Source organism: Vulpes lagopus, chromosome 1, assembly GCF_018345385.1.
Source record: "Vulpes lagopus strain Blue_001 chromosome 1, ASM1834538v1, whole genome shotgun sequence".
Classification (NCBI taxonomy): domain Eukaryota; kingdom Metazoa; phylum Chordata; class Mammalia; order Carnivora; family Canidae; genus Vulpes; species Vulpes lagopus.
This window is the reverse complement of record NC_054824.1, coordinates 167229630-167244942: the sequence shown is the minus strand read 5'-3', so window position 1 is coordinate 167244942 and position 15313 is coordinate 167229630. Positions and strand designations below refer to the sequence as shown.

Sequence of the window (15313 nt, the reverse complement as noted above, 5' to 3'; positions counted from 1 at the left end):
AAGTGAATACCAACATACCGAGCAAGAATATGCCTACTAATATAGATAAGCTATATTTCACAGTTCAAGTAAAAACACAAAATTAAGTCAGGCTCTTCTCACTTTGCATTTTCGTGTATGTGTGTAGGTTTATGTGGTTTTAGGAGATACGTTTACATAAGCATGTTTGTTTTCTTTTGTTGAATATTCAACCTGACAGCATGCCAGGATTGAGAGAGAGGGAGACCGAGAGACAAAGAGACAGAAAGATACAGAGATAGGACAGGAGGAGTTAGTTTTATATACCACTAAGAATATACATATATAGGCATTTGAACTTTTAGGAGTCTTAGCTCTGGAATTATTACTTGAAAGGAGATGGGCTAGGCTTGGGTAAAGCCCAGGCTGAACACAGAAAGCTTGCTTAGGCTGTGTCAAGATTGCTTTTGCTACCAGTTCTTAGCAGGAGAGAGAGTAAGGAGTCGTCAGGAAAGCTGCAGGTTACTTTGAGACAGTTGTCCCAAATGCATTAGAGGAACTGTAAAAATCTGCCACAGGAGGAACGATGATCCATAGTCAGAAAAGTTACTGCAGCTTAAACAGGAAACCCTTCTTGTTCAGGACTGTCATAGCCACAGTTTGCAAAAAGTGCAGGTATTGATTAATGCAATGTAGTGTCAATTAGATGTACATTCCTGAGGTCTTTTATTTGTTGTAGCCTTTTCTTTTTCTTTTCATTACATCAGGTATATTGCCCTGTAAATTGTGATAGTGGTACTGGGAATAAAGAATTAAGGAATTTTTAACTTTTCAAAAAAAAAAAAAGATTGCTTTTGCACAATCTCATTTACCCATTTACTCACTATTCATTCATTTATCCCTTCATTAATCAAACCACAATGGAACACTAACTGAGTTCCTCAAGGAACAAAGATCAAGTGGGAAGAAACAGATAAATTATAATACAACAAATGCTACAATAGAAGAATGAAAAATATTCGGTGGGTATGTGGAGAATGAGAACCTTTTTTTCCTCTGACAGGCTACTTGCTTGTGGTCACAGAGTTGATGAAGGTTGTAAAATGCCTCTCTGGAGTTTGTACAAAGTCTCAGGCCAGAGAGAATTGAGTTCCAATCTCTGTTCTTTCACTTAGTGGTTATGTGACCCTAGGAAAGGGGTTTTCAAAATTTAGTGCCGTGGCAATGTAATGTGCTAAAAATGATACCTACCTCATCAGTTAATGTAAAGTGTGTAATAATATAGTGGATGTGACAGTACTGTCTTAGTGCTTGGCTTAGAGGAGGTATCCACTGACTATTAGAAGTAGAGTGTATTATTACCAATAAAAGGGTCAATTAAATTAATGAGGCTTTTCACAGATTTACATTCATCAGTTCTAAATTTCTCCATTGGGCAGCCCAGGTGGCTCAGCGGTTTAGCCCCTGCTTTCAGCCCAGGGCCTGATCCTGGAGACCTGGGATCGAGTCCCACATCGGGCTCCCTGCATGGACCCTCTTCTCCCTCTGCCTGTGTCTCTGCCTCTCTCTCTCTCTCTCTCTCTCTCTCTCTGTATCTCTCATGAATAAATAAATAAAATCTTAAAAAAATAAATTTCTCCATTAAAGATGTTTTATGAAATATTATTTTATTTTTTCCCATTTGGTATTCAAGTCAAAACATAAAATGTTAAGATTTTTTTTTAAAGGACTACTGTTTTTTTAAGTTTGGAACTAATGTAAAATAGTTTGTTTTTAGCGTTTCAGTCACAGTCCCATTTTCTCCAATTTAAAAACCTGGCATGAGTTTGACACAGATCAACCTAAAATATCTGACTTTGTGAGGTTTATTTATAAACATGGACATTTTGACAATAATTCTCTTTAGTCTTCTTCTGCCAAAACTGAGTTTAAGATTCAGATGATCAGTTAGTGATTTGAGAAACACTATTAGCAAATCTGTAGGACAAGTTTCATATATATATATGGAAAAACTTAATGAACTTTTAGAGTAGGTTGTCATTTGATTCCTGATCCTTAGTAAATTAAACAATTTGAATTTTGTTTTTAATAACTTCTGCCAGCAAGCAAAGTTCATGGAAAACTTCTAGATCAAAGCAGCAGTCTTACAAATTAATAGTCTAGAATGAAGCCTACATAACTAAACCATTCTTTTTTTATTTTTTAAATTTTTATTTATTTATGATAGTCACACAGAGAGAGAGAGAGAGGCAGAGACACAGGCAGAGGGAGAAGCAGGCTCCATGCGCCGGGAGCCCGATGTGGGATTCGATCCCGGGTCTCCAGGATCGCGCCCTGGGCCAAAGGCAGGCGCCAAACTGCTGCGCCACCCAGGGATCCCTAACTAAACCATTCTAAAGCAGTGCTGTCTGACAAAAATATGATGTGAACTGCATATGTAATTTTTAAAAACAGTTTAATTTTAATAAATTTTTAAACTCAGTTATATCAAAAATATCAACATGTCATCAATATGAAAAATTAGAAAAATTCTTAGTTTTTCAATTTAAATTTTAATTAATTAAAGTAAAATAAAATATTTGGTTCCTTAGTTTCACTAGCTGTATTTCAAATGCTCAGTAACCACTCAAGGCTTGTTTGTGGCCATTGTATTAGATAGCACATATCTAATGTATTCTAGATCATTTTAATGATTATTTATGATTTAAAATGATTAGAAATTCAAACTCAAGTGAGCTCTTATAAGGATATAACATTATACTTCTTTTGGGAAAAAAGCTCTTATAAGGATATAACATTATACTTCTTTTGGGAAAAAACATTTTTATGTTCAAGACCATGCATCCACATGAGATAGATAAATAGTTTCACTAAGATATAAATTATAAGTTAACATTTATTTAATTTTCAGTTATCCACTAACCTAGCTAAGCAAAAAGGTAATAATGTAAAGATATTGTACTATTTTTTAAAGAGAAGAGTTGTTACTGATTAATTAGAGTAAATTTGCACACAAAGTCAAGTGGCTCAAAGATTGCCCTTTACTATCTGGACAAGGCTTATCATTTTTGTCATTCCTAGCGTATATCCCTGGAGGTTTCTTAGCGTTCTGATTTTTGGTCCATAGAAGACTTCTCCTAGCCTCTTGATATTAGGTGACAATTAGCAAGAGGCAATTAATCTCTCCTTAGGACCATTATTATTTTATTTATTTATTTATTTATTTATTTATTTATTTATTTATTTATTTATTTATGATAGTCACAGAGAGAGAGAGAGAGAGAGAGAGAGAGAGAGGCAGAGACACAGGCAAAGGGAGAAGCAGGTTCCAGGCACCGGGAGCCCAATGTGGGATTCGATCCCGGGTCTCCAGGATCGCTCCCTGGGCCAAAGGCAGGCGCTAAACCGCTGCACCACCCAGGGATCCCTTAGAACCATTCTACCACAGAGCTAGCTGTATTGTGTACTTGGCCATTCAACAAATGCTCGTGGAATGGGTAAATTTTATATTGTGATTCACATTCATGTGCATGATGTCAAGCACAGATGAGGAATGTTTCTGTTTAAGCTTCTGAAAATACAATAGGAATTTAGTTTTTTGAGCAGTCCAGAATATTCATTACATTTACTTGAAGTTGACTTCAAGTAAAAATTATTCCCATGCAATATATTAAATATATGTAACATATTAAAGCTATTAACATTCCCAGTAGCTATTTCCCCCATTCCTAGTACACAAATGCTTAAGCAAGGACATTTTGAGCACACGATAATCCCCCCAAATAACTATTATGCAGAGGAAAACATGGTATATCACTGAAGTGTAAAGCATACTAGAGTAAATCTGAAGAATGAATTATATTTGATGGGAAAAAAGAGAAAATTTTAGAGAGGGAAAGGCATATCATCTCAACCTTAGAAGGAAAATAGTTCAATTTGTCAAATGTTTACTCAGAAATTACTATATGACAGCAAATACTATGAACTCAGGACTTAAAAGACTTGGCAAAGTACAGTTACAGCTTATAGCAAATGGGGGAATTTAGCCATGCATATATTGATGAGGAGTGTTGATGGTGGAAATAGAGTAGTAGAAAGATAAATGAAAATACTAAAGACATTACAGTGTAAATAAAGGGCATATTCAAAGAACAGGAAATAGTCTTAGCTTAAAGGAAGCAAGTTATGGTGGGGGAGCAGTAGGAGATAGGAAATTAGAAAGAAAATTTGATTCAACACAAGTAGTGAAAGATTTTAGGTAAGTGCATGATCTAGATAGCTCTTTACTTCAGGAAAAATAAAGTTTGGTGGTAGGCAGAGCAGAAGGTTAGATTGGAGACTATACTCTGAACAAAATCAATGATAAGAGTGAATTACAGGAAGTAAGGAGGAAGGGAGGAGACTGATTTATGATGGAAGTAAAGAAATATGGTTTGACTACTGATTAGATGAAGGAAGAAATCAAAATGACTTCTATTTTGAACCTGATTATGGAGGCAGGTAATTTGATTAACAAAAATAAGGAAGATAAGGTTGGGGAAAATCTAATGAGTTCTACTTTAGAACCATGGAATTGTGGAGACCTATAGAACATCTAGGAGTAGATTTTTTTAAAAAGATTTATTTATTTATTTACTCGTGATAGACATAGAGAGACAGAGAGGCAGAGACACAGGAGGAGGGAGAAGCAGGCTCCATGCCAGGAGCCCAACACGGGACTTGATCCCGGGACTCCAGGATCGCGCCCTGGGCCAAAGGCAGGCGCTAAACCGCTGAGCCACCCAGGGATCCCAATAGGAGTAGATTTTTTAAAAAAGATTTTATTTATTTATTTGAGAGAGAGAGAGAGATTGGCAGAGACACAGGCAGAGGGAGAAGCAGGCTCCATGCAGGGAGCCCAACGTGGGACTCCATCCCAGGTCTCCAGGGATCACGCCCTGGGCTGAAGTTGGCACTAAACTGCTGAGCCAACCGGGCTGCCCTAAGAGTAGATGTTTAACAAACTATTGAAAATGTAAACTTGGGGGTGCCAAAAAAAATTGGGTGGCTCAGTTGGTTAGGCATCTGGCTCTTGGTTTTGGCTCAGGCTGTGATCTCATGGATTGTTAACTCGAGCCCTGAATAGGGTTCTGCACTTGGCAGAGAGTCTACTTGAGGATTCTCTCCCTGTGCCCTTCCCCTCACTCTCTCACATACACATACTCTCTCTTTCTCTCTCTCAAATAAATAAATAAATAATAAATAAGTAAATAAATCTTTTTTAGAAATGTAAACTTAGAATTTTGAAGGTAAACACAGTTTGAAGATAGAAGTATACAAGTTTTTGAGAACAGTATTATCTACTAAACTAAATGTCATGAACACACATGTAAGTTATGGTGGAGATAGGTGATAAGTTCTGCAAAAATAGGAAGGACTGTTAACTGAGTAAAATTCCTGGGAGTCTACAGCTGACATCTTCTCAGATGAAGATCAGGTTACTACAACATTCAGTCCCCTACCATTAAGAAAATGACATAGTATTTCATGAATGTCTCAATTTAAGAAGCACTTCATAACAATTGGAGCTCTGTTCCAACTCATTTAATAAATGGTGCTCCCAGCCTGTAAGTTTTGAGTGGGATCCAAAGCAAGAAAATATTCTCCAGTTTATCCAAACTGCAGTGTAAACAGTTCAAATGCCTGGCTCTTTTGACCCTGATCAGATCTATTGTGCTCAGGATATTGTATCACAATCTGAGACTGTTTGAAGCCTGGGGAAAGCCCCAGTGGGAGAATCAAGTAGAATCTCCAGAGTTTAAAGAAAAAAACCTTATCTTTTTTCTTTTTGAGAAAGAACTCTTACTGAATTCTGGTGGACTGTAGAACCATAAGGCCTCCCCTATAACTGCAAGCTCTCTTGCTTTTTGTTTGATTGTTTTTTTCTAGACCATGAGTTCCTTAAGGACAAATTACTTTAGCTTATTATTCATCTTTGTGTATCTAAATCCTAGCAGGGTGTTTAGTAGTTATTGATTGCTCAAAACATATTGGTTGAAAGTCCATTCCCTTGGCCCTATAGTTATTGACATCTATATTAAGGAAATAAACATTATATGTATATATATATATATGTTATATATTACACTATATATTATATATGTCTATAAAATAGATTTGTATTTATATATTTACAATAAAGGAAAATTTGAAAGAGCATTAATCAATAGTAGAGAAATGGTTAACTAAATTACGGGATACAAATAGAATATTATGCTATCATTAAAACCTGTGATTTTGAAGAACATTGGATATAATCCTAAATTTAAAATATATAAAACTATAAATACAACATACTTACAGTTTTATCTATAAATTTTAAATGAAATAAATGTGACAAGAATTCTTTCTAGGGTGAGGACTATTTTTGTTTAGGAAAATATGGTGAGTCTATTCAAGTAGGAAATAAAACACAAACATCATGTGTTAGTAAGTCAAATGAGGCAGAATGAAAAGAATGACAAAGAGTGTGTATTTTATATGAAATGTCATAGAAGTTTTCTCTGATAGGTAACATTTGAGCAAAAGCTTGAGGTATGGGAGAAAATGTTTGTTGGCACGAATGATCCAGTTAAGGAGGAATGTTTGGCAACGGAGTAGAGGGAGGGAAAGCCACAGGAGCAATGTTTTTGATTAGGCACATGTGAGTAGTTAGCCTTAGCTATACCCAAATGATTCCTTCACTGTAAAGGCAGGGCATGTAGCTAGGTTAATAGATATTGTGGTGGGAGTTCATGGAAGTTCTCTTCTGATTGCTACTGTCTTCTCAGTACAGTAAAAACAAGGTCATCAAATAACGGACAAGAAAAGAGGGATGTATGAAATAGTCATGTAAGGGAATGGGAGAGTGAATCCACATTTAATTAGGAAAAAAAGTATATAACAATTTCTATTATTTTGTGTATTTGGGTGAATTTATAATTTATCCATAAACACAGGTTTTTCTATCCACACATCACTTTATATATTTTCCATCTCCTGGTAACCAAAGTGACTAATCCACTGGCAAACTGATGGAAAATAAATGTGAAGAAAAACTTGTTTCGTTCTAGAGCTTCTAAAGCAACTTGTCACAACCAAAATATTCCTTTCTTTTTTGTTGATGAAATAATTGCATTTTTTTCTCTGCTCCTCAACAGGGTGGTGGTGATTGTCCAGAAATGAGTATTGGAGCTATAAAAATTGCCTTGGAAATTTCTCTTCCTGGCTCTTTCATCTATGTTTTCACTGATGCACGGTCCAAGGATTATCGGCTCACTCATGAGGTGCTCCAGCTTATCCAACAGAAACAGTCACAAGTGAGTAGAAGTCAGCCCCCAGATTTTCTATATGAATATAGCTGGAAGGAATTCAGGCATACCTTGGAGATATTGTGAGTTCAGTTCTGACCACCACAATAAAGCAGATACCACAATAAAATCAAGTAATTTTTGGTTTCCCAGTATGCATTTATGTTATGTTTATACTATACTATAGTCTCTTAACTGTGAAGTATTATCATGTCTTTAAAAACCAATGTATATAAAAAAAATAAAAACCAATGTATATAACTTAATTAAAAATAGTTTATTGCTACACAATGCTAATCATCATCTGAGTTTTCAATAAGTCATACTGATCACAAATCACCATAGCATATATACTAATAATGAAAAAGTTTGAAATATTGCAAAAATTACCAAACTGTGACATAGAGACATGAAATGAGAAAATGCTGTTGGGAAAATGGTGCAGATAGGTTTGCTTGATGCAGGGTTGCCACAAACCTCCAATTTGTAAAAAACAAAGTATCTGTGAAGCACAATAGAGCAAAGTGCAATAAAACAAGGTATGCCTATGTGGCATGTGAGAGGTTGCCTCTCCTCTTTGACTATTCTTTTTGTGGCAGATGGCAACAATTACAACTATTGATCTGTAGATATGTACTCCAATATGTATGTGTTGTTTAATTTACACATATTAAATTGATATGTAATATTTGTACATATTAATATTTTGTTTTTAATACAGAAAGGAAATGATTGGGGATTAATGAAAGTTCTTCTTACCATATTATCTTTTTAACAAAAACATAGACCTAACAAAAAAGACCTGTGTCTCAAATATCACCTCCTATGTAGAATCTTGTCTGAGCCAGTGACTTATTGTGTCAGTTAGCTATAGCTGTATAACAAATAGTCCTACCTCTCAATGGCTTAAAACAGTAAGCATTTATTTCTCACATAGTTGCATGGCTCTTTAGAACTAGATGATACTTGCTAATTTGTGTGTCTGGAGAAAGTTTGGGTTTGACTTACCTAGGCTGATCTCTAGGGTAACTTGACCCCGCCTCACAGGTTTTTCACCCTTTTTTGGGACTAGTAGGCTATTTTAGGCATGTTCTTCTAATAGCCAAGGAAGAGGCACTAGAGATCAAGTGGAAATACACAAGACCTCTTGAATGTAGGCTCAGAACTGATAGAATGTCCCTTTGCCTTGGGCTGCTGGCCAAAGGAAATCACATGTCCAAACTTTAATTTGAAGATGACAGATTAAGCTCCACCTCTCAAGTAAGAGGGACTTCAAAATCTTTTGCAAAGTGCATGGATATAGGGAGAAATATAGACATATTATGTATATGTATGGTATTACATTTATATATATATATTATAAATGTATGATTTTATTGTATATAATTAAATATTGTTATATATATAATAATGTAGTTATTCCACTTTACTAGTAGCATGTTAACACCTAAAAGGTACTCAATAAATACATACTGATTTCTGAAAACCCTTTAAACTGTCTTCTTTTTTTTAAAAAAATCATAGGTGGTATTTGTGCTCACTGGAGATTGTGATGACAGGGGCCATATTGGATATAAAGTCTATGAAGAAATTGCCTCTACAAGTTCTGGTCAAGTGTTCCATCTGGACAAAAAACAAGTTAATGAGGTCAGTTTAATAAAGTGGGTCTACCTAATTACTAACTACCTTACCAAAATTAGGCCAACCTAATTGTGACAGATTTGATTTCAAAATGGTTTGTAAAGAGTTTTGTTTCTTGTTTTTTCCTAGTCCATAGGTCAATAAAGGCATGAAACCAATGTGAGGAAGCATAGATTTATATAGTATTAATTTCTAGACTATCTTATTCTATACTGAAATGTTATTTAGATTTAAGCATAAATGTATTTAAAATTCATTCAGTAGGGATTGGACATTTTTGTAGTTCTTGTTGTTTAGGAAGGTCAATTTGTATTTCTAATGAACAACTTTTGGATAGCTGGTAACATAAAGTGTGATGGTTCACTGAAGTAGAATATGAAAAAGTTATTGAGCAAAATTCTAATGATGTTTGATCTTTAAGAGTCAAAAACTGTATATAGTTAACTAAAAACTTCCATGTTAATAAAATTGATAACTTATATACAAGAAAATCTTGATATTTTCTAAAGAAGTGTTGAAGTCATTCTGTCACAATTTTTTCTTCTTTTTTGGTACTTTCTTGTGGCCTCATTGTGATAATAACATTTTATTTATTTACTTATTTGGCTTCCACTTAAGTTTCTAAGAACATGCCAGTACAAAGAGTTGGTCTTCTGTGGGCCTAATTCACATTTGATTGACGTGGTTATTGTATCTATAGAAGTTCTATTAATTTTATGACAGACTCCTTTGTGTCTTGAATGAAGTGGTTCAGTAAGTCCTCTTATTATTATATCATGGTGGAACTCAAAGGAAGTTGCAAATTTCTAGAATAATATCTAGTAAAAATATTTTTATTAACATGATATACAAACTTGGAAGATCATTTTAGTGTAAAAATGTTTTTGTTGAAGAAATGGTCCTAAGGGGGTTATGCCTTGAGTTCATATTGTGTCCATCAAAGAGATTCAGAAAGGCCTTGGCAAGGTCTGACAGCTACAGGGGAAACCTTTAGAGGTTATTTGCATAGACATTTGCATGAGAATTTGGGAATCTGGGAAGAAAAGCACTGGGGAAGAGTGATAACTTTCTCAGGAACTGGATCTCTTGTCCCATTGCATAGGGCTGTGTTTGACCCGAATGAAGGAAAAGCTTTCCTCCAAAAGTTGTTTTTAATTTAGAATGGTGTAAAATTCTGGGTACAATCAATATTGTCAGCCCAAAGTAGGGTATAAGTGAGGAAGAGCATCATTTTCTCTTGCATCAGTTAGAACAAGCACCTGCTTAGGGTGTTGTGAGGTTCTGGATTAAAAGTGACAGAGGTGTTCAGTGCAGAGAGATGGTGAAAAAGATGCCATGCCCTGTGGACAAAGATGGTTTCTGGCAGAAGGCACCAGAAAAAGAGAAGAGGTAGGAAGAGACAGGGCTTGCACCTGGGGCATTTGAAAGAACAGTTGTTCAAACCTCTATGCAGTCAGGCACAACTTAGAACTTCCCAAAACAAACTGGATGAGCTTTTAGGGAGAATCATAGGAATTAGGAGTTGGGCCCTAGAGCTAGAAAATAATATGGTGGGTCTCATAAATGTAATCCCATTTATATCCACATACCCAGGGAAAATTGACTTACACAATATTGAAAATACTGTTGTCAAAAAAAAAAATACTGTTGTCTTAAATGGAGAAAATAAGCCCTACAAAGGTACACACCTTAGTTTTTTTTTTAATATTTCTTTTATTTATTTGAGAGAGAGAGAGAAAGAAAGCCTGAGTAGGGTAAGGGAAGAGGAAGAGAGACAAACAGACTCCCCATTTAGTGAGGAGCCCTATGTAAGTCTCCATCCCAGGCCCCTGAGATCATGACCCCAGGCCAAAGTCAAATACTTAACTGACTGAGCCACCCAGGCACCCCACACTTTAATTTTTAAATAAATGACGTGATGCATAATTTTTATAGTCCTAATACTTTTTTAAAAGATTTTATTTATTTTAGAGAAAGAGAGAGCGCCGGGGGTATGGGGAAGAGCAGAGAGAGTCTCAAGCAGAATCCGCACTGAACACAGAGCCCCATATTAGGCTGTTTCGTGGCTGTGAGATTATGACTGGAGCTGAAACCAAGAACTGGACACTTAATAGACTGTGCCACCCAGGCATTCCCATAGTCCTAATAATTTTTTAACAAGTATGACAATTACCAAATAATTTACAAGAACAGTTTACAAAAATTCGAATAGAAATTTAACCTACTGATATTTTAACCTTAAAATTTAGCTTAGGCAGAATAGGACTAGAGAGAAGCATTCCTAAAATTGTCCAGTTTTATTAATTGGAGTTCAATACCAATAGGAATGAGCTTTAATTTAGTTATCAATCATGGCAATTCCAACTCCTTCACCAGTCAGTTCAAGAAAGGTCATCTCCTGTACTTTGGACCACTGAGACTCAAGAGGAGTTTAGCTAGGGGCATCTTGGAAGAGTTCTCTTCTAGATATTATCCTATACTGATGTGAATCCCAGACCTGATGCAGGCATCTTCATACAGTTCTGAGGATTAAACAAAAATAAGGGGGATTTGGATTAAATCCACACTCAAATCACATCCTACTGCTAAACCTCCAGATGTAAGGAAATGATGTTTTTGCTTATGCCAATTAGAGTTGAACATTTAGTTACCTTAAGATAAATGCATTCTAACTGATAAGAATTCCTTTGTGACATGGTCTCTGTTAGCTCCAGTTTCCTAATTTGTAACATGGAGATAATAGAACTATCCATTTTGGAAAGTCGTTAGAAGATTAAATGAGATAATGCAGGTTTCAGATGAGGTCCAGGACAGGGTAAGTGCCCAATAAATGTTAACTAGTATTTTTATAATCCTCGTAATGTTGTTATTTTGCTTTCAAAGTGGAGGTGCCACTATGTTTGTTAGAAACCAGATGGCTAGCTGTTGCTAGGAAATAAATTTACCCAAATGGAAAAAGGCTGGAGAGATGGTTTTCTTGTTTCCTGTGTGAGAAAATATATTGTTAGGGGGGTACTGGAAACTGTATAAGCCAATGTTTCCCCTAAAAAAAGCTACGACAGTGGAAGATTTTGTTAACAAAAACTAGAGAGACAATGTTAAAATTGGATTTGCAAAATTTTTAGCATATAATTTGGCCATTTTTTTTCTCACTGCTCAAAATTTTCCTCTTATATAAACATAAACTCTAGGAAAAACAGATGGTATAGTGATAGTTACACATTTAACAGATGTGAGAAGTGCAAGGAAGCCATACGTGTTCTGAGTCCTTTCATTTTACTCAAGAGTGATTTTACATCCATTTCTAAAGGAAATTGTGGAGTATTACATACACTGTGTCCTCTTAACCTAGTTCATCAGTTTCCTAGTAGGGTATATTCTGTATCAACTCTCTGGAGATAACTTGAAGTTTCCCCTTTCTTCCTGTTTTTTAAAAAATAATAATTAAGTACGGTATCTTTCATCTTTATTTAACATAAAAAAAGTGAAGAAATTATTTGGCCAGGCATCGGTGGTCTGTAAATCATCGTATGGTATTACATTTTGGAAACACAAGTTAAGACAATCTCAAGAATGTACTTAAACAATTCATCTTTGAAGTTGGAAAAGGAACTAAAAACTTTACTCCTCCATTTCTTTGTAAACTGAGTTATTGTCAATGGATCTAGTTAATACTTCTTAGGTATAAGAAAAGTCCAACTTTGAAATCTTAAAGTTACCCACAGATGTTATATTCTTACATCAAAGAAGCTAACACAAAAGATCCATTGTTAATTGGATAATATACTTGTTCTGAGTTTCCTCATTCTTTCTCCTTACCTCTCCCAACTCCTGTCTACAAACATTCCCTTCCTTTTTTCTTTTTTATAAAGATTTTATTTATTCATGAAAGACAGGGAGATAGAGAGAGAGAGAGAGAGAGAGAGAGAGAGAGAGAGAGAAGCAGGCTCCATGCAGGGAGCCCGACATGGGACTCGATCCTGAGTCTCCAGGATTGCGCCCTGGGCGGAAGGCAGCGCTAAACCGCTGAGCCACCCAGGCTGCCCCAAACATTCCCTTCCAATTGCCCTTCCCCCTCTGAAAGAACCTTCCACCTGGACATATTAGCTGTAGGGATTGGTGTTATTTCTCACTTGTAAGTAATGCTGCATAGTGGGCTGTGTTATTATATCAGAAAGAAGTTTTATTAAATAAAGGAATAATTGTCAAATAATTTCTAATTTTAAAGGAGGTAAATGATGATTCTTAGAAGTCTCTCAATAAATCTTTTTTCTTTTAAGATTTATTTATTTATTGATGAGAGACACACACAGAGAGAGGCAGAAACATAGGCAGAAGGAGAAGCAGGCTCCCTGCAGGGAGCCCGATGCAGGACTCAGTCCTGGATCCTGGGATCACATCCTGAGTCTGAGACAGACGCTCAACTGCTAACTTATTTCACTTAGCATTATATCCCCAAGGTCCATCTATGTTGTTGCAAATGACAAGATCTCATTATTTCTTTCTTAATGACTGAGTAATGTTTATATATATATATATGACATCGTCTTTATTCATTCATCTGTTGATGAACACCTGGGTTATTTTCATGTCTTGACTGTTGTAAATAATGCTGCAATAAACATAGGGATACATATATTTTGTTTGAGTTAGTGTTTTTATTTTCTTTGGGTCCAGTAGTGGGATTACTGTATCATATGATATTTCTATTTTTAATTTTTTGAGGAACCTCCATACTGTTTTTACAGTGGCTGCATCAGTTTGCATTCCTACCAGCAGTTCACATGGGTTCCTTTTCTCCACATCCTTGCCAGCACTTGTTATCTCTTGTCATTTGGGTACTAGCCATTTTGACTGGTAGGAAGTGATAACTCAGTGTGGTTTTGATTTGCATTTCCCTGATGATTAGTGATGTTGAGACTTATTCATGTACCTGTTGGTCATCTTTGGAAAATGTTCTATTCTGGTCCTCTGCCCATTGTTTAATCAGATTACTTACTGTTTTAGTGTTAAGTCATATAAATTCTTTATATATTTTGGATATTAGCCTCTTAAGAGGTTGTAGTTTTATCAGTAAAATTAGAGATTTCAGGCTCCTTAATTTGTTCAATGAATGTTTGTGGTATTTGATGCTAGCCATCACTCTAATCGATGGGGACAACAGAGGCCAACAAGGTGCTGTCCCTGTCTTTAAGGAGTCTAGAGGTAGGAGAGGAGATGCAATGACAGTATAAGGTGATAATAGCTGATGAAGGCAACCCAAGCAACTCAAGCAGCCAGACACTTCACTCAAGGAGGACCATGGAGACCAGAGCATACCCTCCGTTCCTTGGGATCCTAACTGCCATTGGGTGAGAGTAGACAGGGGGTGTCTCTTAGTTTGAACCAGTTCTACCACTCATTAGATTCATGACCATGGGTGGGTTATTTACCTCCTCTGTTCTTCAGTTTCTTCCTTGATAAGACAATAGCACAAACCACAGAAGATTAAGCAAATTTGGAAGTTTCAGTAGTACTACCAGGACATAATAAAACTTTGAAAAAAATATTACCATTTGTTTTTTTAATGTGTATTTTTTCAAGTAAAAAAACTGAAAACCCCATTTCCCCCTGTTCTCTCTTTCTCTTAATAGCATCTGATCTAAATTTACTATCCTCGGGGCTCCTGGATGGTGTCTTGGTCAGGCCTTGACTCGTGGTTTTAGTTCAGGTTATGATCTTAGGATCTTGAGGTCAAGCCCTGTGTTGGGTTCTGCCCTGGGTGGGGAGCCTGTTTAGGATTCTCTTTCTCCCTCTCCCTCTGCCCCTATTCTCTAAAATAAGTATATAAATCTTAAAAAAAAATAAATTTACTATATTTTATCAGGGACTGAAAAGGCACTGAAATATTTTCCTCTTTCTTTGAATGAGTAGCAGAGAGTTGAAAGTCTAGGACATTAGGAATCTCAGGTCCAAACCCAAACTGTCCAACAGCTGCTTAAAGTCTACATGCTCTGGGAGCTTATTATCATTTTCTTACAAAATCAAGAGGAGAGGGGAGGTCATCCCAGAATTTTTACTCTAGGAATAATAAAAGAATGATGCCGTCTCATGCAGAGGCAGGGTGTCAGCAGTCGTCTGGGCAGAAAATGGATTGCTCACTCAACAGGGGCAAGATAGAGTTTAATGAATAATAGTTTAGCAAGATGTGGGGAGGGCTAAGGGCAGCCAGCAGAGGATGCTGAATCCCCAAGATCCAGCAACAATGGAAGAGAGAGCTTGGACCAGTACCCAGGAGACCAAGCTCAGGGCTCATGAGAGCTGATGGCATGTGATGGGCTAATTGCAGCCCTGGAGGAATGGAGCCAGAGGAACAAATATCCACCCCCACTTTCCGCATCCCTTTC

The 15313-nt window shown here is 36.2% G+C and overlaps 1 protein-coding gene across 1 annotated transcript in view; it reads left to right on the top strand.

Moving 5' to 3' along the window:
• The window catches only part of HMCN1 (hemicentin 1), a 465430-nt gene that overhangs the window by 114691 nt on the left and 335426 nt on the right, over positions 1-15313 (top strand). The window contains exons 3-4 of the mRNA XM_041767864.1: positions 7137-7295; positions 8811-8933. Coding sequence (XP_041623798.1) covers positions 7137-7295; positions 8811-8933 — 282 coding nt within the window. The remainder of the gene's footprint in view (positions 1-7136; positions 7296-8810; positions 8934-15313) is intronic.